General features: G+C 42.8%; 3 protein-coding genes and 1 non-coding gene across 9 annotated transcripts in view; 3 read left to right on the top strand and 1 right to left on the bottom strand.

Moving 5' to 3' along the window:
• The first annotated feature begins 149 nt into the window (after positions 1-149).
• On the top strand, positions 150-4,120 carry PCMT1L (protein-L-isoaspartate (D-aspartate) O-methyltransferase). Of its 3 annotated transcripts, NM_001277402.1 has the most exon segments (9): positions 153-259; positions 349-475; positions 592-696; positions 1,208-1,239; positions 1,661-1,765; positions 2,139-2,259; positions 2,903-2,988; positions 3,155-3,324; positions 3,613-4,120. In NM_001277402.1, coding segments are annotated over 8 exon segments (747 nt in total). In that variant the 5' UTR covers positions 153-259; positions 349-360; the 3' UTR covers positions 3,626-4,120.
• A 227-nt stretch (positions 4,121-4,347) lies between these two features.
• On the top strand, positions 4,348-7,744 carry RPUSD2 (RNA pseudouridylate synthase domain containing 2). The gene is made up of 3 exons (XM_040701513.2): positions 4,348-4,835; positions 5,170-5,466; positions 5,954-7,744. Exons 1-3 carry the CDS (start codon positions 4,449-4,451, stop codon positions 6,743-6,745), a joined length of 1,476 nt encoding a protein of 491 aa, XP_040557447.1. The 5' UTR covers positions 4,348-4,448; the 3' UTR covers positions 6,746-7,744.
• Positions 7,745-9,532: 1,788 nt separating this feature from the next.
• TRNAS-GCU lies at positions 9,533-9,614 on the bottom strand. Its single transcript has one exon. It is a non-coding gene; the product is annotated as a tRNA-Ser (tRNA).
• Positions 9,615-9,872: 258 nt separating this feature from the next.
• KNL1 (kinetochore scaffold 1) overlaps positions 9,873-25,659 on the top strand; it is a 28,185-nt gene continuing 12,398 nt past the window's right edge. Inside the window, exons 1-11 of one of the 4 annotated variants that reach the window (XM_015286271.3) lie at positions 9,873-10,054; positions 12,941-13,010; positions 13,419-13,458; positions 14,647-14,706; positions 15,705-15,766; positions 16,184-16,239; positions 16,701-16,734; positions 17,850-17,887; positions 18,264-18,319; positions 19,778-21,083; positions 22,380-24,964. In XM_015286271.3, coding sequence (XP_015141757.2) covers positions 9,910-10,054; positions 12,941-13,010; positions 13,419-13,458; positions 14,647-14,706; positions 15,705-15,766; positions 16,184-16,239; positions 16,701-16,734; positions 17,850-17,887; positions 18,264-18,319; positions 19,778-21,083; positions 22,380-24,964 — 4,452 coding nt within the window. In that variant the 5' untranslated portion in view covers positions 9,873-9,909. Of the gene's footprint in view, positions 10,055-12,940; positions 13,011-13,418; positions 13,459-14,646; positions 14,707-15,704; positions 15,767-16,183; positions 16,240-16,700; positions 16,735-17,849; positions 17,888-18,263; positions 18,320-19,777; positions 24,965-25,659 lie in introns of all 4 variants that reach the window. The other 3 variants (XM_420938.7, XM_004941298.4, XM_025151153.3) reach the window with 3 other exon arrangements.

A 25,659-nucleotide genomic window follows, 5' to 3' on the forward strand; every position in this document is an offset into this window, starting at 1 on the left:
AGCAAAGGGGCGGGGAATAGGCTGGAGGCGTGAGGGTAGAATGACGCTGCTTCGGCGCCATCTTGGAAAAGGGAGGAAGTTTTCCCGCTAACCAGTCGCGACCTGACAGCGAAGGGGCGGGAAATAGGCTCAAGGCTTGAGGGGAGAGTGACGCCGCTGCGGCGCCATCTTGGCAAAGGGCGGAACTTTTCTTGCGCAGCGCAGGCGAGAGAAGTTGTTACACCTGGCAACGGGCAGCGGGGCCCGGTGCGGCTGCGCGGTGAGTGCTGCTACCGCGGGGAGCTGCGGGGGAGGGGGCAGGAGTTTAAAATTAGAAAGGGTTGAGCTGTGGGGTGCTCCTGTTGTTAGGCCGGCCGTGGGATGAGTCGCCTGCTGCCTTGCGTGACGCTGGCACTGATGGGACTGCTGTTCTCCAGAAGCATGGCCTGGACCTCCAGCGGGAAGACGCACCCCGAGCTGGTCAACAACCTCTACAGTGAGTGCAGAGCGTGTGCTCGGGGCTGGGTGCGGGTGTGCTGCGTGGGCAGCTGGTTGGACTTCGACTTGCTGCTGTGCATTGCAGTCCTCTCTCTGTTTTCATCCATCTTCCAGAGAAAGGAATCATTAAATCCCAGCGAGTCTTCGATGTGTTGCTGGCTACTGACAGAGGTCACTACATCAAGTATTTCCCGTACATGGATTCCCCCCAGTCGATTGGTGAGTAGCTTCCAGTGTCGCCCTTTGCATGGTGTTCACGCTGATTGTGCAAGGCACGGTGGTAGGAGGGGCCTGAGGTCACCCTGAGCTCTGCGTGCTGGAAGCACTCTCAGCGGGTGAGCTTTTAAGACAGGTCAAGAAGAGTGGCTCTCATCCCTATTTCAACAGTGGGACCCAGAGGAAAGAACAGCACAGGCTGTTCAAAATGTGCGTTGCTTGCTCTGAATTCGACTCGTGGAGTAGAGGCATGCACAGCCTGTGGTAGTTGCAGAGCGTTTTGATGAATGAGCTGGGGGCTAGAAGTTGGAATAGCTGAGAACTGCAGCAGTGGAAAGCTGTCTTGGTCTCATTAGTTATCCTACAGGAGATTATGAGCCAATGAAGTGCTTTAATGAGGTGAAAGAAAAATGTTTTCATACTTCTAGGGAACGGGGAGGGAGATGGTCATTATTTGAACCTTACTGCCGCCACTTCTCTGTCACGTAATTTTTGTCACCTGGCTTCCTTTTAGGATACAAGGCTACAATCAGTGCGCCACATATGGTGAGAGAAAACTTTTCTCCTTTTACCAGAAATTAAGGAAATTGTTTGTACCTCCTCTTTTTTTTTTTTGTAATTTTACTTAATTACTAAAGCAGAAAAGTGAGAAAGGTCCCGTGGGCATACTTATCAGGACTACTTCTTTAAGTACTATATAACTAAGGCTAACTGTGAATGTTGTCCAATTGTTGCATGAGATTGTAATTTCTGCTGCTTCATGTATTATTGCTGAACCTCTTGATATTGTTCTGTAAAAAGATGTCAAAGATGAAACATGTCGCTCACTCAGCATGCATCAGACAAAATGCTTGGTGTGCTGTGTTTAAAGCAGAGCAGCAGATGTGAAACAGCAACATAATGAAAAGTTGCAGGAGGAAGGAAGTAGAATGGGATGTTTCACACTCCTGTGTTTGTACCCACGCAGCATGCCCATGCTCTGGAACTGCTGAAGGATCAGCTGGTGGAAGGTGCAAAAGCACTGGATGTTGGATCTGGAAGTGGTTATCTTACAGCTTGCTTTGCCAGGATGGTAAGCTCACAGGACTCCATTCCTAGCAAGGTGCACCAGGACAGGTAGCTTGCCGTAGCTGGCATGGAGAGCACAGAGGGAAGGAGTGAACTCTTCCCAAGCTAGCTTGTAGTAATGACAAATACAATCGTTTCTAGAGTGGATGTTGGATCTGCTAATGTAACTGGAGCTATTCAGCCTTAAAACCAACAGGTCATAGTGTTTGCACCTTCTTGTTCTGAAACTGCTCTAAAGTTTCTTTTTGGAAATAATCCAGTCCCTACAGTAACTTGTCATATAAAATGTGTCTCTGTACATACAGGATGTACAAAATATATCTGTATTTCTATGTATTGGGAGGTATATAGGTGTATGTTTGCTGTTTCCTTTCTAGGTGGGCCCAACAGGGAAAGCTGTGGGCGTAGAACACATCAAAGAGCTGGTAAATGAATCCATCAGAAACGTCAAAGAAGATGATCCAACTTTGCTCAGCTCTGGCCGTGTAAAACTCGTGGGTGAGCCCTCTGGATGCTTGTCCTCTCCTGTGAACGTGCATTAGCTCTGGCTTGTCAGCAGAGCTCTGCTTGTTGAAGCAATTGTTCCAGTTTGCTTTGCTGATTTCTACCTGTTGGTAGAAACCCCTGGCTAAGTAAGCACAGTGTAATTACTGACTTGAAGTCTAGGATATAAGCAAATAGCATTCACTGCTGTGAGCAGTCTATCATACGCCTTACTTCTAAATGTGTAGTGCCTGTCGTGTTTCAGAAAGAGACCTTCTTCAGAAGAGAGTGGTTGTACCACATTCAGGATTTGGTTTAGCTGAGCAGGTCTGCACACACCCTTTTCTGTTTCCCTTTATTTGTTTTATTTTAATTTGAGTCAGCTCCTTCAGTATGTGGAATCTCAAGGCTCCACAAAGCTGCTGTGTTACTTAAAGGCCCTCCTGGCTTTGACAATGATAGAAATCTCTCCTGGTTTTTAAAACGTAAACCAATGCTATGTTTTTAGCAGACGGGTCAGTGTTCTGATTTGGGAATTCAGATTGCAGTCTTGCTACAAAGTTTTCCTACTCTAGATTTCAGTGGAAAGGATTTGGATTTATTTTTGTGTGAAGCTGTCTGAACAAAAGTCATTTCTGCATGCTTATTCCTCCTGCAGTTGGAGATGGCAGGCAGGGGTACCCTGAAGAGGCTCCTTACGATGCCATCCACGTTGGAGCAGCAGCACCAACAGTACCACAGGAGGTAAGAGTTAAGGATACAGTTGCATGCCTTCACCAGGAGCTATGATACAGTCATTAATTAGGGTACCTTCCTTTTCGGTCTGTTTTACCTGGAGCTGGCAAGCTTGGCTGGTTTCTGTTGCCTTTTTTTTTTTGGCTCTGCTGATTCTGATTTCTCTGCTTTCCAGTTGCTGAATGAACTGAAGCCAGGAGGACGGCTGATACTGCCCGTCGGTCCTGAAGGTGCAAACCAAGTTCTGATGCAATACGACAAAACCAGCGATGGGCAGATAATTGAAACCCAACTGATGGGTGTGATCTACGTTCCTCTGACAGATAAGGAAAAGCAGTGGCCTCGGTAAACATTTCTTCTCCCTTGAGCAGCGTTTCTCCTCCCAGCTCTCCTTGTGGGCTTGTTCTCCTTGACTGCTGGCTTTGCTGAGAGATCCTGGATTCCTGGCAGATGCTGTTTGTAAAAGTCAGAAGAAAGAGGCTTGGCTAGGAAGGCACAGCAGGAGAGTAGAATGCATTTTCTATTAGATAGGGATTGCAGACTGATTGCAGACTGAAGACTTGAACCCTGTTGAATTCTGTCACTGAACTGAAGGCAAATGCGTGGCAGTAACTGTTGTTTTCTTTGCCTCAGGGATGAATTTTGACAGATGGAAGGATATCTCTAAAGTCACCTCAGAATGTTCATGAGTGGGACTTGTGGCTGTAGATGGTCTGTGCGGTTTTGCTTTTTGAGTGGAAGCTGTGTCAGTGGATGCACTTAGTGCTGCTTTAACGAGCTTGTTATGGAGGAATGGAGAAAAAAGATGTTTCTCCAGCAGATGCTGTTGGAGGCAGTGTCTGGTTCCAGTGATTTGATCCAGATAATTCCAGATATGCACTCTGTTAAGCTACAAATAACATCTATTCACAGAGAATTCCAAGAGCATACAGGCATACTTAAAACTTCACTAAAAATACTCTTTAATATTGGCTGCTCTGCCTCATGCTTGGAAAAAAAAATAAGACAATGCAATGACCTACCCTCATTTGTCCAAGTTTAATTACAAGAGAGTGTCGTCTTCCTGTTCTTCATCAACTTACTTAAAGCTGCGGTAGCAACACTACAAATTTTGGGTTGAGAAAATCCTGTTCTGTTGGTATCTCTGGGCCTTTCTCGACTGTGTCCTTCTTTGGGGTGAGCGAAGAGAGGTGAGAAGGGGAAGGATCCCCACAGGAGCTGCTGCCGACGAGGGTTCCCCTCCGTGCCGCTCTTGCCGGGTACGGCGTCACCCCGTTCCCGCGCGGAGCCTCCGGGGGCGCCAAACTGTGGGGGCGTGGCCTCGCAGCGGCGGCCCGTGGCGATTGGCTGCGCGGCGTGGCGTCACTCACTGCGCCCCGGGGCGCGCCGGCGCGCTGTGGGGAACGTGGCTGCGCTCCGCGTTGCGGAGCCGGGATAGGGGTCTGCGGTTGCTCTCTTCTCGTGGCGGCATGGCCGAACCGGGACCCGGCCTCCAAGCCGAAGTCGGGAAGGTGGACGAGGAGAAGGAGACGGCGGCTCCAGCCCCGAAGAAACGGCGCTTGGCGGCCGGGGAGCGCTACGTACCGCCGCCGCGGAAACTGAGGTCTGGGGTGAGCTTCAGCGCGGCTCACTTCGCCGAGACCTCGTATTACTTCGAGGGAGGGCTGCGCAAGGTGCGGCCCTACTACTACGACTTCCGCACCTACTGCAAAGGGCGCTGGGTGGGCCGCAGCCTCCTGCACGTCTTCAGCACCGAGTTCCGCGCTCAACCCCTCTCCTACTACCGCGCTGCCGCCCGCGCAGGCCGCCTCCGCCTCAACGAGGAGCCCGTGCAGGACCTGAACGTCGTGCTGAAGGTGGGCGGCTCGGCTGCGGGCTGGGAACCGCCGGTGGTGGCATCTCGAGGATAGTGAGTGTGGTGTGGGCACACCACTAACCCGGCCTGGGAGATCACAGCTGGGCTCTCGTGGGGAGCAGTGGCTCGGGAATGTGCTCTGGGGTGGCTCTGCAGGTTGGATTCATCTTAATAGGGTGGTGAGACTCTGGCTGCCCAGAGGAGCTGTGGTTCCCCAGCACTGGCGGTGTGTGAGGCCAGGCTGGATGGGACCCTGGCCAACCTGATATGCTGGGTGGGCTGTAAGGTCCCTCCCAACCCAACTATTCTGTGATAACTGCTTGTTTTCTTTGCAGAACAATGATTTTCTTAGGAATACAGTGCATCGCCACGAGCCTCCAGTCACTGCCCAGCCTATCCAAATCCTGGTGGAGAATGATGAGGTGGTGGTTGTAGACAAACCGTCCTCTTTGCCTGTGCATCCCTGCGGCAGGTTTCGTCACAACACTGTCATCTTCATCCTCGGCAAAGAGCATAACCTGAAGGAACTGCACACCATTCACCGTCTCGATCGCATGACCTCAGGAGTGCTTATGTTTGCCAAGACAGTGGAGGTATCCAAGAGGATTGATGAGCAGGTTCGGGAGAGGCAGGTGAGAGGTTTTCCTTGGGTTTTCGTGTGTGGTATATTCTTGAAAAAGGTTAAGTCAAAAAGTCAGGAAGATTTTTTGGTCTAAACAAGCCTGAGTTTGTAGAACTGCTTACGGTCAGCTAGTTTTACTGAGTGTGGGAGGATTCGAGAGAGAAAGACTGTAGGGTGCAACCTTCCAGGGTTTGTGTAAATGCACTGAAACAGGTAACAATTAAAAGCACTGAGAGGTGACTCTTGAGTTTAATATGAAGGAAGTAGTCCACTCCTTACTTCTTGAATTCACAACCAGTTGGAGAAAGTGTGAGATGAGTTTGGTTACAGAGCTGACTTTTTTTTTCTTTCCTGTTCAGTTGTAATAAAACTTAGGGAGTAGATTAGCTACAAAAGTCTTTGATAAAAGAGAAAGAACTAACTAGGATGAGACTCACATGTAATCAGACCCGGAGACAGTATTCTGCTGTGACCATCACTCTTCTTTCTCTCCATAGCTGGAAAAAGAGTATGTCTGTCGCGTGGTGGGGGAATTCCCAGAACACGAAGTGGTCTGTGAAGAGCCCATTCTGGTTGTTTCTTACAAAGTGGGAGTGTGTCGTGTGGACCCCAAAGGGAAATGCTGCAAAACCATCTTCCAGAGACTCAGTTACAATGGCAAGAGCAGCGTGGTCAAGTGTCTCCCACATACTGGGCGGACACACCAGATCCGGGTCCATTTGCAGTACTTAGGATACCCTATTGTCAATGACCCCATCTATAATATGGAAGCCTGGGGCCCTGAGAAGGGAAAAGGTGGAAAGATTGGTAAGACAGATGAGGAGCTCCTTAAGGCACTGGTGGAGGAGCATCGTTCCAAGCAAAGCCTGGATATCTTGGGTATCTCAGAAGAGGACTTGAATTCTAATGCAGAAAACAATGACTCTGGAAATTCAAGTGAGTGCACAGAATCTGTGCAGGCTGATCATATAAGTGAGAACTCCTGCCTTGCTGAGGACATCAAGGGTTCTGAGATAAAAGAAGTAGCAACTTACCCGCTGAACTTCAATACCAACCTAGAAACACTTGAAAAAAATACAGAACTGGGCTCATGTGAAAATGAGGGTAGGCAAATGGGAGAAGAAAGTACAGAAGAGAGGGACCCATTATGTGTAGAGTGTAAAATAACAAGGCGGGACCCATCTCCCAAGGAGCTGGTGATGTACCTACATGCCTTACGCTACAAGGGAGCAGAGTTTGACTATTGCTCCAAGATGCCTGAATGGGCAATGGAGGACTGGGAGGAGTGACAGAGGATGTGACATCTACAGACTTTGTTCCAGCATGGCCAGAAAAGCCTTGTAAAGACCTAAGGCTTTGTTGTGGTTGAGGTGAACAAACTGCCTGTGAATTGAGATGGGCTGGGAAGACTTGCTGTGGCTGGTGGATTGGCCTGGCTGCTAACAGTAGCTGTAAAAAGGCAGGAAGATGGGGTTATGACACTAAAATTACATTGCCCTTTAGCAAATGCCTGGGGAACACTTGGCACAGGCAGCTTGGCCTCTCACCTCAATGTGTTTTGGGTCTGCTGTTAGTTATCTATACAGATAATTTAGTACATAGACTTAAATTAAGCAACAGATTTTTTTTTTCTCCATCTGCTCTGTGTTGTTCTTGTACTGTACAGCAAGAGCTGCTATAATGTTCAATATACCGGGTGTCATACATAAAACTACTTGTTTGGTTTTACTGTCAAGCTGATTTTTAAAACTGAGACATCACCCCTGAGAATGCTGTAAGTCAAACCAGAGAGTGCTGTGAAGCTGATTTGTTTACTGTTTGTCAGCAAGGTGGACTTTGCTTTGACATTGCTCTTAGAGAATTCCTTCATACAATTTATTTAAGGTTAGAAACTCAGGGAACTGATCTGTGTATATCTTTGAAGGTACTCGTCCCAAGATTTTACCCTTCTGAGGTTTACAAGGGAACTGATGCAGTGGATTTTGCCTTCATGTTCTGCTCTCTCCCCTGTGATGCATCATATTTGCCTTCTCAGAAACATCCAGAATCTTTTTTTGAGAAGTCATGTATCTGTAACCCTTATGCCTCAATGAAAATGTCCTCATACATGAGGAAAGAAAATCCAAGGTAGAGGGGTCAGTCTACAAATTCTCACTTTTTTTTTTTGTTAGCTGTACTGCAGGCAGATTGTTTTGGAATGGTGTGTATTTGTTTGTAATACTGCTTCATCTGTGCTTCAAGGTAACGTTTGGCTTTAAAGAAAAATAAAAGCAATTTTATAGTTTTTTTAAAAATACATTTTATAGTGACGTTTCTGTGATGATGAAAATCAGAACTATGCTGATATTTATCAGTGTTTGTATTGTTGCTTCCTGGCTTCTAGAAGGGTGATAACAATCATTGTATTGTCTCAGGTGTTCAGTTTTTTTCTTCCCCCCTTATCTTATGCGTGCTCAGAGGTAATTGCCAGCTTTAGCTGCAGACAATCAAAAAATTTCCTGGGAAGAGCTGTATATTTCAGGGTCCTCTGCACCCATTGACATAAGGTGGGTGCATAGGGTTCTACACTTTAGTATTTTGGAAACCTTTTTTCTAGGTGAATGAAGAAATCCAGAAGACCTTACGCTCTTTAGCAAGCATTGCAACAGACCTCCTGGCGTACAGATCTCTCCTTGTCATGCTGTGCTCTAGGAAGCTTTATTTCCTCTCAGCCCCCTGAGACACGCTGCTTACTGGAGAACATCTGCCCTTGAGTGAGGTGCTAGGGACAAATGCTGCGGGATTAAGGTTTTCCAGGGCCACATGAATAACCAACCCCCTAGGCAAGGCTCCAAAAATCACTTGGTACCTTATGATGACCTTACCAGGACTTAAGCACTTTTTGATTCTGTTTTGGTGCACATTTCTTCCACTATTCCAAAGCTGCAGTGTTTTTTTTTTTCCTGTCCTTTTGCATGCAGCTGTGGAATGATTTTGTAAGCGTTTGCTCAGCCTTGAGCTATGCTCTTCCATGTCTTGCTAAGGGATTCTTGTGATTCTATACAACCATGTCTTGTGGTTTGTTTGTTGGTTTTTTTGGTGTATATTTACATTTTTAACTGCCATCATGTATAAGGGCCTAGTCTAGCATTTATCTGCAGGCAGTTTGTTAAACAAAGGAAGTAAAAGCTCCCCTGTGTGTGACTACTGTTAGATGTTTTTTCATATTTCATATATCAGAAATGGAAGAGGTGCCTTCAGAATAAGGATGTGTGTAACTGCTGCTAGTTTTAGATACAGAGGAAAAATAGTGGGGTTTAGGGACAACTGGGTTTTAACTGAGGCTTTGACATGGCCTAAGTTGTAGTGTCTTTCTTTTTCCCCCTATTCTTTGCAAGAAACAAGCAAAGGAAAGGGGTTTCACTGACTTGTGCCAACATTTGGGTGGCGGAAGGGTCTAATATGAAGTCCACATCTTGGTGCCACGCTTCGCTATTTCTGGCTCACCCTAATGGCTGTAGTTAGCACAGACTGTCCCAAGTTGGAAGGGACTCACGGGGTCACGTTGGAGTTCAGGGCTGATAGTTTCACACTGCACGGCTGCCCAATTTCTATCAAGTTTCCTCCTGGAAACACACAAACGTTAGCGTTTGCTGTTTTTCTAGCAGTGAAAGGACGACTGTTAGAAACACCCAACGGTTTGTCTGAGGTAAATGCTGTGTGAGAACCAACCCAAACGTGACCAAGGGGCCAAGCTTCCACACAGCCAGGCTTTTCCAGCTGTAGAGACACACACACACACACACAAGCCTAAATCCGCCCCTTCGGATTGTACAAAGGGATTTTGGCTGCTGTTGCCTCACAGATGGGCTCCTGACAGGCCGCCTTGCAGCCGCCTCCCCTCCCTGCTCTTCCCTCACAGCGGGAGGCGGGCCCCGGGCGGCCCCAAGCGGCGGGAGGGAGGCACGGGGCTGACGGCCGTGCCCGCAGCGGGACGGGGGTCAGCGTTGGTGTGCAGCCTGTGAGGCGAAAAAAGTCATAGTAAATAAATAATAGGCGCGGGGAAAAAAAGGAATACTAGGGAGAAAAAGCTTTGTCGACGAGGATGGGATTCGAACCCACGCGTGCAGAGCACAATGGATTAGCAGTCCATCGCCTTAACCACTCGGCCACCTCGTCACGAGAGCTCCGCTTCTCGCATAGCCTATAAGAAACTGCGCCAATGGCTCCTGGCATCGCTTCCCGTTCACCTCGCTCTGCGAGATGGCGCCCGCCATCCTTTCGTGGGAAGAACGCAGAGCGAGGTGACAGCTCAAAACAGAGCGGTCTCGCCCCGGCTGGATGCTGCTGCTGCCGAGTCGCCAACCTCACCGCTCCGAGTGCGGTGGGCGTCGGTGAAGGCTAACAGCGAAATAGCAGGAGGCGGGCTGGCAGCGCGGGGGCCGCCATATTGTACGGAACGCTGGGGGGCGCCATGCTGTACAGCGCTGCCGCCAGGAAGGCGGTTTGGCGCGGCGCGCAGGCGCGGCGGTTAGGTTTGAATTGTGAGGCGGCAGCGGCGGCCCAGTCCTATGGGTGCTGTGGGGCTGGGGGTCAGCGGCGGAGAGCGGCCGAGAGTGGTGAGTGAGAGCGGCCGAGCAGCGGGGGGAAGGCGTGAAGAAGCCGGGGGAGCTCAGGGCCGCCTGAGGTGGGGGCCATTGGGGCGGGGTGAAAGGGGCTGAGGAGATTTGGGCGCGCTCGGAGCTGGGGCGGCCTGGAGACAGGGAGCCTCGCTAAAACCGCCCGATGGGGGGGGGGGTTGGAGGGGTCGTGGCCAGCCCTGAGGGGTTCACGCTGATGTGAGAGGTAGTGGTGTGTAAATTGGCAGTTGGAGTCGTTCTGGGATCGTCAACCCTCTCCTCAGTGGCAGAGGGAGGAGAAAAGCAAATGGGGCCCTGTGGGATGCCTACCTGGATCACAGGCCTCAGGACGCCGGGCCTTGAAAGCCAGGGCTCCCCGGACTCCTACCTGTGATTTGAACCCGGGGTACCTCTTTGGTGCTGAGAATTACCTTGCAAAAATAAAACAAGGAATGAATAAACTTGGTTTCAGCAAGTCAGCTTTCTGTGTATCAGTCAAATGTCACTATGGAAAGCCTTTCTCTGGCTCTTATTTATTGCACTTTTGCACTTAATGCTGTCTTCAAAATACTGTTTGTTTGTTTTCTGTTTAAGTGAACAGAAGTTTGCTGGAAAAAAACAATCCTTTAGTTAAGTTTTCTCATTGTGCCTTTGAGCAAACCGGCATTTCTGAAAAGATAGAATTGTAGAACCAATAAGGTTGGAGAAGACACCTAAGATCACCAAGTCCAACCACCAACCCACTCCCACCATACCCAATGACCACATCCTTCAGTGCCACAACTCCATGTTCCTTGAACACCTACAGGGATGGTGACTACCACCACCCTGGGCAGCCTGTGCCAGTGCCTCACCACTCTTGCTGAGAAGGAATGTTTCCTAATATCCAACCTGAACCTCCTCTGGTGCAATGTGAGGCCATCGCCTCTTGTCCTGTCGCTGTTAGCAGGGAGAAGAGACTGACCTCCGCTTCTCCACAGCATAGCATTTTATGTGATTTAGGGTTTTGCTAAATCTAGAGCTTTCTTTTCCCTACATAAAGCTTAGTTTTGGCTTTGGAAATAAGAGCTGTTGGTTGTTGGTTTGTGTTTTAAATGCTGCTGATGCAGAGGTGGCTGTCTTGGTGGAAAGCAAAGGATGTTCCTTACCGGGAGAATTTACCAGTAGTTATAAATACCTGATGGGAGAGTTTAAAGGAATCAGACTTCTCTTAGCTTTGAAGGGACAAAGGGCAATGGGCACAAACTGGGCTCCTGGAAATCTCACTCAAGCATGAGAAAAAAGCATAGTGAAGGTGGAACAGAAGAGTGGTGGGGTCTCTATCTCTGGAGGCACTGAAAACTGGAGTGGGCAAGCTGTAGTTTTGATCAGGTTGCTGGGCTGGATCATCTCCTGAGGGCTCTTTCTACCTCCTCTGTGATTCTATGAAATGCAAAAACTGGGTTGTTCTGTGCATATCTCTCTATTGTAAAATATATCTATCTATATATATTTACAGTTCACTTGATCCTTCCTAAAAGGGTTTCTTTAAAGAAGGAAGGCCAGCAGTATTCTGGGTTTCATCAGAAGAGGGGTGGCCAGCAAGGACAGGGAGGCGATTGTCCTTACTCTGCCATTCAGAGGCTCCATCTGGAGTACTGCGTCCAGGTCTGGGTCACCCAATACAGGAGGGATGTGGAGCTGCTGGAGAGTGTCCAGAGGAGGGCTACAAAGAAGATCAGAGGACTAGAGCACCCCTCTTGTGAAGACAATCTGAGGGAGCTGGGCTTGTTCAGCCAGGAGAAGAGGAGGCTGCAAGGACACCTCATTGCAGCTTTCCAGTATTTAAAAGGGGATTATAAACAGGAGGGGAATCAGCTTTTTACAAGGGTAGACAGTGACAGGACAAGGGGGAATAGTTTTAAGCTCAGGGAGGGAAGGTTTAGATTGGATGTCATGGGGAGGTTCTTTACAGAGAGAGTGGTGAGGTGCTGGAACAGGCTGCCCAGAGAGGCTGTGGATACTCTGTCCCTGGAGGTGTTCAAGGCCAGGTTGGATGGGGCCCTGGGCAGCCTGATCTTGTACTGGATCTGGAGGTTGGTGGCCCTCTCTGTGACAGGGGGACTGGAACTTGGTGAACCTTGGGGTCCCTTCCAACCCAAGCCATTCTGTGATTCTGTAGACAATGTTGAGGCTTAGGGAAAGGAAAATGAAGTACAGTGGTAACTATTGTCAGATTATGTATAGCTGTCATGTAAGTATCCTTTGCAGAGTGATAGATGGAGGTATAAATGTCGATAAATATAACTGAAATCTAGGAAATAGCAAAGCGAATTGCACACAGTGATATTACTGATTCAATGGTACAGTGTTTTGTGATCTTCAGGTTCGTGAGAAACAGGTTATGAGGAATATTAGCTGGTAATTAAAGCTTTGAAATTTGTAGAGCTTTACAAGAAACATTAGGTAACATTAAGTCTGTGTTAAAATAGGCATTCTCACAGTGTGGTTTAACTCATTGTCTCCTTCTGTGACTTTCAGTATGCATTCTAGTTGGTAAGATACAAGATATTATTGCAGGGAGGTGGAGGAGAGACAGTAGTGGATGAAACATTGTAGCGTGTATCAGTGCAAACTTTTTGTATTGTAGAAGCCTTGATCATATTTACCAGCAATTACCAGAATCTTAATTTTAAACAGAAGGATGCCTGGACAGTAAAACTTTTGGCACAGATGATTTATAATATGTTATGCAATAGAAAACGTAGACTTGAGAGGCCTATTAAACATCAGTGAATTCCTGTGACTAAAGAAAGAGAAAAATTACACCAGCTTACTGAGGCTAGTATCTAGCTGTGGCTGTATGTAACATTCTTACTGTCATTCATTAATATTTTTGGATTTCAGTACTGTATTTTATAGGAGAAACACTTCTTGCAGAAATGGACAAAATTTACATGGACTCTAACGTGGAGAAGTAAGTTCAAACTTTATAAGGATCTTATTGTCATTTAACTATAATCTTTTAGATGGAAAATGCTTCTTGAAGTGTACTTCAACATTTCATGAATGAAAAGCTGTCCATCGTGAAGAACTGCAAGTTTATTTGATCAGGTGTAGGAAGGCTTGAGGAAATTTTATAGTAGTGGATTGTCTGGAGACTGACCACAGGAACTGGAGCAGAATATGCTGAATTTTACAAGGCTTATTTCTGGGACCTTGTGCTGAAATGGTCTGTTCCAAGCAAGCTTCTTTATGTAATATTGCACTTGTAAAAATAAAGGAGAATTTGAATTATTAAGCTAGAATTTTGGCAGCGCTGTTCAAGAAATACATCTCGGTCTATTTTATGCACTAATATCTGTTTTTCTTTTTCTACCTCCAGCGATAACACAGAGCACATCAGAGGAAAACGACTGTCCTCTGTAAGTAACTTAGGGCATTCCTGAAGTGAGCGAGTGAGTGAGTGAGTGAAGAAAGGGAAGCTGTAAAGATAAATTGATTTTCTCATCACAGCGTGAAGGGAAAGCATACCAAAAGCTAAGAAAGACCCTATTAGATCTGTGATTGAAAGTTATGCTGGTGTTCATAGAAATACTCTCCATCCAAGTAATCAGTTGACGTAGCTTTCTGAAGGAGCAGCTCACAGCTGAATACATAACTGTTGACATGAGCAACATGACAGAAGGTCATGCAGCTTCCATGGAAAGATTTGCAGGCGAAACCATGGATTTACCTGGTAATTTTTTGAGTAGAAGAGAACGCATTTAATATTCAGGAAGACAGTTCACCCACTCTCTTCTCAAAATAAACACTTAAATAAAATGTTCAGAAATGAAAACTGTGTGAACTATGTCCATGGTTATGGATTGAGAATTTTACAAATTCTTTGATCAACTATGTATCAGTTGTTTTTCTAAGTCTTTTATTTTATGCATCTTTTTTATGGCTGAATTCCCTTTCTAAATCTTAATTACAATTGGAGATTTATGTGCTTATTTGAAGTTTATTAACTTTGGATTGATTTATTTTCAAATTAATTCCCAAAGATGTGAAGCATTAACTGTGGAATGTTTTAAGACAGAGAATAAATTGGCTGCATACTTCAGTAAGACCTACCTATGTACATTGTTTCTTCTATAAAAGATGTTAAACTATGCTCCTATCTTTTTTTTTTCGGTCCTGTTGCACTTATTTTACAACATAAGATCCAACACCATGCCTTTATCTCTCTTGTTTTTTCCGTTATCATCTTGTGTCACCTGAGACCTCTGCCCTGTTAATTCTTTCACCAGGCGATCTCTTCATCTTATACAAAGTGCCTAGCAGGGGGTTTATAGCTTATGACTGCTCCTGTAGTCTCAGAAAGAAGTATTACCTCCAACTGAATTCCTGTGCGTAGTGCTATGGTGAGAAGCAGGGTCAGAGTCTGGTACAAATGCCCAATACAAGAGTGAACTGTAGGTTGTGTAGGGTAATTCAAGGCAGTTTGATTGTGTGTAAGTGATGTCTTGAACTGCTCCTACACTGGCTGTGATTAAACCTCTCATTTGTTGCTTCATCCTTTTGTAGTAGCGAGGGCTAATTTTCTCAACCACTACACTTTCTTTTAGATATTAAAGGCTCCACGAAATCCTCTTGATGATCTGGGAAATGGGAATGAACTCACCCAGGTAGATCTATTCAGTCCTCTTTTGCTGATGTCAAGATCTTCAGTTTGCTCCTCAACTCGCTCTTGATTAAACGTTCACTAGAATGACGTAGATGTAAAAAGTCCTGCAATAGCTGCTGTGGAGGGTAATGTTAGGAGTAATAAGTATAAAAATAAATCCATTCAGTTTTTCTTTTATTTTACATCAGAATATTTATTCTGTCAAGCGGGGTGAAATAACCAGAAATTCATAGATAGAACTCGCTTCCACTATAGTCCTCTTGACTTGAAGTTTGATCTGTTAGAACAATAACTGGTAAAGTCAATGAACAAGTGACCCACTGTCACCACTGCTAAAACACACCACCCGAAGCCTCACTGTAGTCACATCCACTGTTTGGTCTCCCATAAACATTCAGTAAGCATCAATGAATGTCAATGGATGCCATGAAAGTCTGGTAAAGAAACATGATCAGATTTTTGAGTTGAATATCTGATTGCAACTCTATACATTCCATTTGAAAATTTGCAGGTAATGTGTTTGTATCAACTGAAAAAGGAGTTGCAAACATAAATTGATTTTTTTTTTTGCAGTCTTAAAACCTATTCTCAAATTCCTTTATCAAAACAGAAAGCAGGGCTGCGTATTCTATGCTGTTCAGAGCACTGTGTTTATTCAATGGATCAAAATACAATTATTTGCTGTCTCTTGAATCAGTGCTGTACAGCACGGCCCTTCCTATGCCCTGGTTTCAGTCAACACAGTGTTAATAGCACACAGAGGATTGGTTTGTTGCTGGGTGATGGGTGCTTGCCAGGGGAGCTGCTTGTGCTGAAGAGCTGTTTCCTTTATAGTGTGGGGGCAGAGGGCGGGCCACATGCAGGTCATGAGTTGGACGTGCCTGTGTTAGGGTACTTGGTTTGCTTTTTTATTTTTAGGCTGTTGTTGGGAATCTATATTCTGACTTACGGTATGAGAATTGTTCTCTGTAATCAAACTGTCATGTTCTTTATTGTCAGGATCTCAACATAGAAAAACGTAGGAAAAGCTCTCGACGTGTCAGCTTTGCCAACACCATAAAGTAAGTTTGATCTGAAGGATGCAGATCTACATCCTTCATTTAAGTATAAGGCTAAAGACAGTAATCTGCCATCACCTAAGATTGCTGTTTGCATATCTTTCTGGGCATTCAGTATGGAAAATTAGTGACTGTTTTTTTTTTTACTGACTTGATATTGAGCCTTAAGAAAGCAATTATTCATTTTTTCTTCCTAGCTAGGAAAAAATGGTTGAGTGAATTTTATATAATTAGGAGATTCTACTTTTCATTAGCCTTGTGAAAAGTGTGGCTGGAGTCAGGCAGCTTCTGTCAGGATTTCAGAACGTACCATGTGGGAAAAGACTGAAATTAGGGCCGACTTAAAACAACAACAACCTTTTTTTTCTGTGCTTCAAAACTGATGATCTTGTGTTTTCAAAAACTGTTTTTTGTTCTTAGCTGCAGGGTCTTCCATCGGGATCTTAAGAATAATGCAGCAGAAAGAGAAAATGAAGGTAAAACTCCTTTTTCTTCTGATGGATTTCCCAAACTTAGCAACAAGATTACAGCCACAGTTTAGGAAGTCAGGCTTGTCAGTCACAGCGAACAATATGGTCAGCTGTTCATAATGGACAGGATAGAAACCCATTGGTTACTAGCATTGTTGGATCTGTTAGCTCAGAGAAGGAATTACTTTATTTTTAGACAACAGGCAGCTAGGACAAAATCTGCTTTGGTGATTTAGATTAAAAGAAGGCTGTGAAGAATGTCATATTCACTCTGTCAAAGGTTACCTAGTAAAAGTCTGAAAAGCTAATGCGTTTTCAAGTACTTTGCTTCCCTGGGTTTTTGCCACGATAAAAAAGAACGTCAAGGGTGAGAACTTCAGAACATTCTATTCTATTAAGTTTACTTTTGTCTCTCAATATTTTGATCCCGTTTCTCACTCTAATATGTTTAATTTTCTTATTTTTAGCAGAAGATACGGAGAATCATGTCCTGCTTAATCAGTAAGTCTGGGGGAAAAATGTTCCCACAATTCTGGAGCTCTGTCCTGCGAATGCATCTCTTCACATGGCATACAACCATCAGAACATTAGTCCTCAAAGAAACAGACAAATGTGGCATGTTTATTTAGATATAAAATTACTCAATGCTTTTGTCTGGTCAAAGAAGTTATATAAGAAGGATATGGCTGTTTTGACCTTTCACATAGAGATTTCTGAAAATTTGAATTGCATCTTGAAACTGCTTCTTTCCAAGGTCAATTGCTTGGGAATATCTTTTAGGAGAGACCTATCAGAGTCCACGTTTTGTAGACATCTTTTTGGATATTTATTACTGTAAATTCTTTGCTCGAAAGTGAATAGTGTTGGCTGATATCAAAGTTATTGTCTAGATAAAATAAAATTATGAGCTTTCAAAAGTTATATTGAGTTAATAACACATTTAGACTGTGCATGAAGGAAAATTTCTTAAATAAGAAAACCTGCAGCAAGGAAACAGCTTAATTGTAGTTAACAAATGCTTTTAAGGCTTTCAAAGCAATATAATTTTATACATGACTGTATGTATAATTAAAGACCAATATTCCAGCTCAGGCTTCTTGGTCTTGATGTAACAGTCAAGAGAACACTGAAGAGGGGACAGTATTACATGTTAGACAAAAAGTCAACAAGTTTTTCTGTGCCTGGCTTTTGGTTTTATAGAGAAATGATTTCAGGCTTTAGGGGCACAACTTCCCTTTTTCAAAGAGAAAGGGGTGACTGAAAATGGAAGGTGTGAGTTAAATATGAAGTATTAACCTTGTCTCTTTTATTCTTTTTTTTTTTTTTTTTTTTCCTTTTTACTTGTCACTGAGGAATTAAAATGCCAACTATATGGCGGCTTGTGGCATGCTAGGAAATGAGAATCTCATGGAGGAGTAACACTGTAGAAATGAGAATCTCATGGAGGAGTAACACTGTAACTCAGAATACACTGAAAGCATATTTGTAATGTCTGATATCTGCTGCCCAGTCATGTCTGAGCTGTGCAACACAATTCTCTGTCTTTTAAGTATATTGTTGAAATCACTTGTTTTACAAATTTTTGACGTACTGTTTACCTAAATCACCTTTTGTAGAAATGAAGAACCTGAAGCTGTTCCATGTGAGATTACTGGTGAGTTTAAAAATAAATTTAATAGGAAAATGGCTATTTTTATTCCAGGCTATTGATTAATTGTTGGTAGAATAATTTTAATGTGCCTAGAACAGTCTCCCTGTTGGAGATCACTGTTGGCAAAGCCCTGTAAAGCTGTTTACAAGCATAGTGTATAAGTTTGTATAAGGCTGTTTACAAGCATAGTATTTTGGAAGTAAGGATAGACATACTACATGTTCAAAGCAGTACTGAAAATATTTCTGAGGTTGTATTTGGCTTTAATTGCACTCACTCGCAAAGCGATGCTTGTATAATGAGTGCATAGATCTTCAGTTCAGTTGATTAAAATAATAAAATAGAGCAGCAAACACAGTATTTGCTTTTCTTTTAACAGGGATGAACACCTTGCTTCATGCCCCTATTCAGTCATTGGTGCAGCAGACTGATGAGGTATGTGAATTTTATTTCTTCAGTGCTGAAAATATTATTGTCCAAAGTGTATTATAATAATTTGTGTAGTTAAGGTGAAAGATGTACTTCAGCTGTCTAAAAAATAAATCCTTGAATTCACGTAAAATTCATCTGGAGCATAATCTTCTATATTTTGAAGTATTTTTCTAATCTGATGGGCATTATACTACACTGTTGATAACTTCTGTTTCTAAAATTGCTGGCTGTATTTCAATACATGAGCTAATTCTTACATTCTTCTCACCCCTTACCCTTATATTATTAAGATTATGTGAAGGAGCTTATGTTTCAGATAGGTCTGGTTATAAATATTTTTTCATATATTTCTCTGTGCTTACATATTTTTTTCCTTCCATAAGTAGAATGGATATACACAAACACACTGTCTTTTTCCCACTGTTAAAAAAAACTTTAGAAAAATTGCAGTGGGTGACATGAAAAGGTAACTGAAATTCTTCAGCCATCTGAAGTGATAAAACAGAAAATATCTAGTTAAGACATTCAGAGGCACAAAGATCCCGAGTTGTGTTATACATTAGTGTTGGTGGCATGGCACTATTGAACAGTTTCCCTTAGTGCAATGGTTTCTGACTTCCATGCTTAATTTAAATTTAAATAAATGTCTCATCTCTTGTGAAAGAATGCTTAAAAAAAAAAAAATTGGCTAAAGTCTAGTTTTGATTAAAAGATGTGTACCATGAGCCTATAAAGGTCATAGTTAGGTAATGTATATGGTTGTGCTTTTTCTAGTATATTTTATTTCTAGCATTTATAAAATAGCATATGTAATTTTAAATAAATATGAAGTTGTTCTTAATATATGTATCCATTATGTTTGATGAAACACAGTATAATCTTGCTACTGGCCAATTTTTGTCCACAGCTTTAAAATTGTAAATCCTTTCTATTAAGGAGACTAAAATCTTCTTAGTCAGGGTGGAAGTCTTATAAAAAAAATTCCAACTTGGTGCGGCTGCTCTGGGAAACATGCATGATAAGCTGGTCAGGGATTTTATTTGCAGTTGATTGGGAGAAAAAGGACAGAAACCACATCACAGAGTGATAGAAAATATTGATTCAAAAGGCTCAGTTCTATGTTTGCTAGAATTTCATGTGTCTAAATATGACATTCTGTCCAAGAGAAAGCTGAGCTGCATTGTTTCAAGAAATGCCATTTAAATATATGTAAAAATATATAATACGGGCTCTAATAATTTGTAGTGAAGTTGTCCTCCTTTTTTTGCACATGTTATTATTCACTGAGAAGGACTAAAATCTTTTTTGATTTAAAAAACATCACAAGACAAAAGAAAGCAAGAAACTGTAAAGATAGAACCCTAGTCTTAAAACTGTTAGTTTATTTTTGTTTTAAATAGAGTAAGCTGTTGTGTCGTTTGTTGCAAGTGCCAGTAGCTGTCATTTCTTGTCTTTTTTCAGTGCCATGATGTGGACAATACTATTCCGAGAACAGATAGGCCTGATGCAACAGTCATCTTCTCAGATGAAAATGAAATGGATATGACAGCTAGTCACACTGCAGTGATTGCACGTAACCTGAATAACAGTGAAACTGACAAAACTGAGAAAATAGATATTGCGTCATTTCTGGCTGAGTTAAATTCTATCAATGGAAAAGCAGAAAAAAACAAAGATTTTCATTTTTCCTTTGATGCTGCAGACCGTTTTTGCCCATCTTTTGAACAGAAGGAAGATGCTACTACAGGAAAGAAAATAAATTCCAATGAATTTTTCATGAACTCAAATGAAAAAGCACTTAATCCTATTGAAGGACCTGAAAAAGAGAACCTTTTTTTTGTCCCTTCAGAAGTGTCAGAAAACATGGCACGATCATCAGTGGAATATGTATATTCCCATGAACAACTAGCCACCTGCAATGTAACAAAAATATTTAGAGAGCAAGATGATGGAATGGAAATAACAAAGTGCCAAGCATCTGATATTCAAAATATGCATTCTGGTCTTTCTGAGGTTCCGACAGAGCAGTTACCATCTGCAGATGTTACTCAGGCATTTGCAGATGATGGAATGGATATGACAACTAATCACACTGCAAAAATACATTTTCCCTTTGCCACTGTAGGTAATCAAAGTTTAAATTCCAGAAAGGATTTCTCATCCATGGAGCTAGATAACTACTGTATTGTAAAGAGAACATCTCACCAGCAATTAATCCTAAAGCAAGACCCTCAACTTTGTACACGCAAAAAAATCATAAATGTTGAAGACACAGTAGATGCTACAGCACTGCAGGCTTTTAAGCAGGAGAGCAGAACATTGTCTTCTATCCCAGGATCTGTTTCTTCTGAGACTGTCTTCCGAGATGATAAAACTGTTGTTTTTTCTCAATGTGATGACATGGAAATTACTGGGAATTACAGAGATGTACTCTATAATACAAGTACCAGAGGAATGAACAGTTCATGTAATAAAGCTTTTGAAAAAACAGTTAACAGAAGTTCGTTGCTAGTAGAAAGAAGACATCCGGTAAATAATGACAATACAAGAAGTCTGTCTTTAGATGATAGATCTTCTCCGTCACGCAAGAATAGTGCACGTGAACTATCTTCAGGTTCAGATGGACAAAATGAAAGAGTAACCCAAGATCACAGTACTGTTTCATTGAACACTGGTTTCAATTCATGTACAAATTCAATGTCTACTGGTTCCTCTAAGGGTAGGCTGCAGCACAGACTAGCAAACTCCCTACTTGTTTCACTACCAGGTGAGAAAACTGCAATATTTTCAGGAACAGATGTGGACTTGACTAAAAATTGTGTTGGCAAGGGTTATAGAAAGAATATTGAAAATGAATTTCCTCCTGGATTGTCCAACTCTGTCACTTGCAAACCACATTTTCTTGATAGTAGGTCTGTATCTTCCAATTTAAGGGAGCAGGAAAAAATTGAAATAACTAAATGTCAGACAGTTGTCAGTGGTGATCAAAGCATTGGGATAACCACAGAAGCAGAACAAAGGCATTGTAAAATAATTCCAAGTAAGAACCAGAACAATAATGTTAGTGATTCTTTGGATAGGGACAAGGAAAATCTTGAGGCAATTGGTTTTGATGTGAGTATTAGAAGAAGCCAGGCTATAGAAGCGAATGCTAAAGGTGTTGAGGTGGTAACTGTCAATAAGAAGCCTGGAAAAACAGACTTTCAGGCTAGTAGTCTGAGTTCCTGTGCAAAGAGCAGGTATTCACTCCAGGAGCAAAAGAGGGAAGTCTCTGAAAATATTGTCACTGACAAATGTGCATTCACATCTTTGCAAAGTGAAAAAGTATATGTATCCCAGCCTTTGGGAAATAAACTTCCAAATTCTTCAGTTTCCTGCACAAATGACAAAAGAGACATGTTTTCAGATGATGAAAACATGGACATAACCAAAGCTCATTCTCTGGTTGTTACTTCTATGAATATAGTACAAGAAAATGAGAATACTCACGTTCAAAATAATGTAAAAGCCAAACAGCTGCAAAACCAGACCTTCCAGTTTTCTGATAATTCTGGTATAGATCATACAAGTCAGACTGCAGCAATAGAATGTGGAGATGTCAAAAGGAGCTCAAATAAACAAACTGTTGCTCATTTAGCTCCAAGTGGTTTCTTTATTTCCAGTAATGAGCTTGCTCCCTCTGGAAAGAAAAGAGATGCACAACCTGGAAATACACTGGGAATAATCTCAGATTGCCAGAACTCTGATAGGCATAAGAAAACACATCCTAGGATAGTAGTAAACAATGTATCATCAACTGCAGAAGACCGTGAGAGTGATTTTTTGATCAGTAAAACAGTTTCTTTAGAAGGGGGTTTTAATAACCCTCAGTCAGGTGATGACCTGTGCTTGAGGGCTGTTGAAGAGAGGTCACTAGCCAGTAATTCTAAACAACTTAAGGGAAGTTCCCATCTGCCTTCCTTTTTAGAAAAGTCAGTTGTATTTTCCTCTGGTGAAAACATGGACTTGACTGAAAACTCTGCAGTAGTGGCTCCTGATCAAAACATCTGTACTATTTTCCCAGGAAGAAAAGCAGCACCAGGACGTATTGAAGATAAAAGTAAAATATCCTTTAAAAAAGAGGTAATGATGACAAACAGTCAGGAACAGCCTGGATGTGATATGTACTCCTTGGTATCTGATAAGAAAATGTTAACTGTGACTGGTATAAAGCATTTGCTTTCTGCAGATGAGAAAACTACCATCTTTTCAGAAGGTGCTAATATGGACATCACTGGAAATCATACAGCTTCAGCAGACAACAAAATGATTTTGCAGCCTGAAATTTTGAACAATGACATATCCTTCATTTCTGAAGATAAAACTTCTGTTTTTACAAAAAATAATGACATGGAAATAAGTAGGCTTGATTCTGTTGCAACTGATAATTCTATGGAAAAGGCTGTATCTCAAGGGATGCTTAGCAGAACTAATGGAGCTAGAAGGAAAAGCTTGAAGGGAACAATAGGGGAAAAGACTGTTTTATTTTCACTGAGTGAGAATAATGACATGAGCATCACAGAGGGACTTACAGCAGCAATAAGTCATGAAATTGTCTCACAAAATGAGGCAGGGGCTCCTCCATCTTCAGCTCATCCTGTTACAAATGTTACATTCACATGTAACCAGGCTGACATTAAGTCTTGCTCTGCCAATAAAATTACTGTAAAAGTTCCATGTGATGATGCGTTGATCTCAGATAAAGTTTTTGGGCAGGAATTTCCTTCAAACAGAGAAACTACTGTGTTTGCTGTGGATGATATGGAAATCACTAAGGCCCATAATGCATCTTTAAAAGAAAATTTTCTGCAAAGTAAGCAACCCAATCAATCCGTTCCTTTAACTTCCTCAATTATATTTACAAGTGACCAGGCTGACATGGAAATGACTGAGTATCACCCTGTTGATGAAAGTGTTGAAAGGGATTTATGTGAGGATACATTAAAGCTGCCCGCAGAGGTTCTACAGGAGGCTCTTTCAGGTAGCAAAACAGTCATTTTTCCTTTGGATGAGAATATGGACGTCACAAAAACTCACGATGTATTAAGTGGTAAGATCAGTGTATGGAATGGAAGGTCCATTCCAGCCATTTCTGCAGTTCCTGCTGATAAGACCATTGTATTTCATCACAACCAAGATGATATGGAAATAACTTCATCACATACTGTTTCAGTTAATAACAACACTGAAGGATCTGAGAATCAAAAAGCATCACAGAAAAGCACTCAACAACCAGACTTGCATAGCGTATCATCATCCTCTTGCAGAGATGAAATAGATTCTCTACAAATAAAAGACCGGAATGGTGGGGATCATAAAAAATCTAATATTAAGTCCTCAATTCCTTCTGCTTCATCGGCCTCAGCGTCACCAACTGAGAAAGGACCTATCAAAGTCCACAGTGGCACAATACCAGATTCCATTTATTCTATCTCAGTTCCAAAAGATGCTTTGGATGTCCAAGCACTACAGGATCTTGGCCTTTCCACGAAAAATTCAATTCCTATAAACAACGAGCAGGATCTTTTACATCCAGGAGCAATGAAATCAAGGAGAGCATCTTTCAAGATGCCAGGTAATGACCCCTTGGACTGCAGTGAAGAAAGTGGAGTTGTAGTATCCCATGTTTTTCTTCCTGCTCAGCACTCAGACTCTTTGAAGGATCCTCCAGATGCACTTAGTACTCAGAGAAATCAAGTATTGAAAGATGATTCATCTAGACCTGAAGATCTAGCCACAGATTTAGCCATGGATGGAGCAGGCATTGTTCCAGTTTCTAACAAGGAATCGGAGGAAAATGTGCTGTCAGCTGAAGGAGAGGCAACAGAATTCCAAATAAACTCTGAACAAACTAAGCAACTTTCAGTCAGCGATAGTCTGAGAGATCCAATAGATCTTGCGCCTAAATTATCAGGTATTATAAATATTTGTTCAAAACTGGAAAATATTAGAAGGAAATCTGTAGTTGTTTCTGAAACTGTTCTTTCTGACCACTTGCTGAAGTTACCAACTCAGCCAGAGGATACCTTGATGTTAGGAAGAAATAGCATAAATGAACAAAGGTTATGTTATGCCAAAGAGCAGGAGAATGCATGTCTTGAATCTGGAGCTGCTCCCATAGATGCAAATTTAGGAATGGCACTTAAGGACAAATATAAAGGAAGAAACTTCCCTCTAGGTATCTTTCAGCCTAAACTACCAAACAGAAGAAATCCTTCTGTTTCTAGTGTGCAAGACACAACTGCAAAATCTTCAGGCAAAGTAGAATCAGCAGTTCCAGAAGTAAATCTGAACACCATTAAAGCTCCAGGTTACAACAACGCTAGTAGGCAGAACTTCAGCCCTTCTCAGTTTATAGCAGAAGAATTTCTTCCTGTGTGCCCAGAAGAAATGGATTCAAATGATTCTGTAAGCTCTGAGTTTGTGGAAGAGGCTTGCAATAACGGAAACAAAAGAGAAATCCTCCACAATGAAGAGATTCAAGTTGAAGAGACAAAAACTTGCAACAATGCAAAAAGAGCTTTGAAATGTGTTGAGGAGGATCTTCAAAGTCTAAAGAGGCTCAAGATGGATGAAATCGTGGTTGATGGGACCTCCCAGGACTTGCAGGTAAGCCTGATCACTCATTATTGGGATGCACTTAACACTAACAGCACTTTTATTTGTATGTCCAGGTGTATATAGATCTGTTGGTAGGGTTTTTTGTTGCTCTTTAGCACCAGTTTACTGTCGTTTTGCTATGTCTTCCCCAGTATTTCTCATTGTTTTGCTGAACTGGAACGATGAGACTGATGTGTGCAGTTTTCATAGAATCATAGAATCGCTAATGTTGGAAGAGACCCACAGGATCATCCAGTCCAACCATCCGCCCTTCACCAATGGTTCTCGCTAAACCATGTCCCTCAACACAACATCCAAACGCTCTTTGAACACCACCAGGGTCGGTGACTCCACCACCTCTCTGGGCAGCCCATTCCAGTGTCTGACCACCCTTTCAGAGAAGTATTATTTCCTAACGTCCAGCCTGAATCTTCCCTGGTGCAGCTTGAAGCCATTCCCTCTAGTCCTATCACTAGTCACACGAGAGAAGAGGCTGACCCCCAGCTCACTACAACCGCCCTTCAGGTAGTTGTAGAGAGCAATAAGGTCTCCCCTGAGCCTCCTCTTCTCTAGACTGAACAATCCCAGCTCCTTCAGCCGCTCTTCATAAGGTCTGTGCTCCAGAGCCCTCATCAGCTTTGTTGCCCTCCTCTGGACACGCTCCAGGGCCTCGATGCCTTTCTTGCAGTGAGGGGCCCAAAACT

The sequence above is a fragment of the Gallus gallus genome, chromosome 5 (assembly GCF_016699485.2).
Source record: "Gallus gallus isolate bGalGal1 chromosome 5, bGalGal1.mat.broiler.GRCg7b, whole genome shotgun sequence".
Lineage (NCBI taxonomy): Eukaryota > Metazoa > Chordata > Aves > Galliformes > Phasianidae > Gallus > Gallus gallus.

Coding starts and splice junctions, on each gene's coding strand:
- PCMT1L (XM_046941578.1), top strand. CDS start 361: ATGAGTCGCCTGCTGCCTTGCGTGACGCTGGCACTGATGGGACTGCTG. Junction 697..1,207: donor GGATTCCCCCCAGTCGATTG/GTGAGTAGCTTC, acceptor GCTTCCTTTTAG/GATACAAGGCTACAATCAGT. Junction 2,260..2,902: donor TGGCCGTGTAAAACTCGTGG/GTGAGCCCTCTG, acceptor TTCCTCCTGCAG/TTGGAGATGGCAGGCAGGGG.
- RPUSD2 (XM_040701513.2), top strand. CDS start 4,449: ATGGCCGAACCGGGACCCGGCCTCCAAGCCGAAGTCGGGAAGGTGGAC. Junction 4,836..5,169: donor ACCTGAACGTCGTGCTGAAG/GTGGGCGGCTCG, acceptor TTTTCTTTGCAG/AACAATGATTTTCTTAGGAA. Junction 5,467..5,953: donor AGCAGGTTCGGGAGAGGCAG/GTGAGAGGTTTT, acceptor TTCTCTCCATAG/CTGGAAAAAGAGTATGTCTG.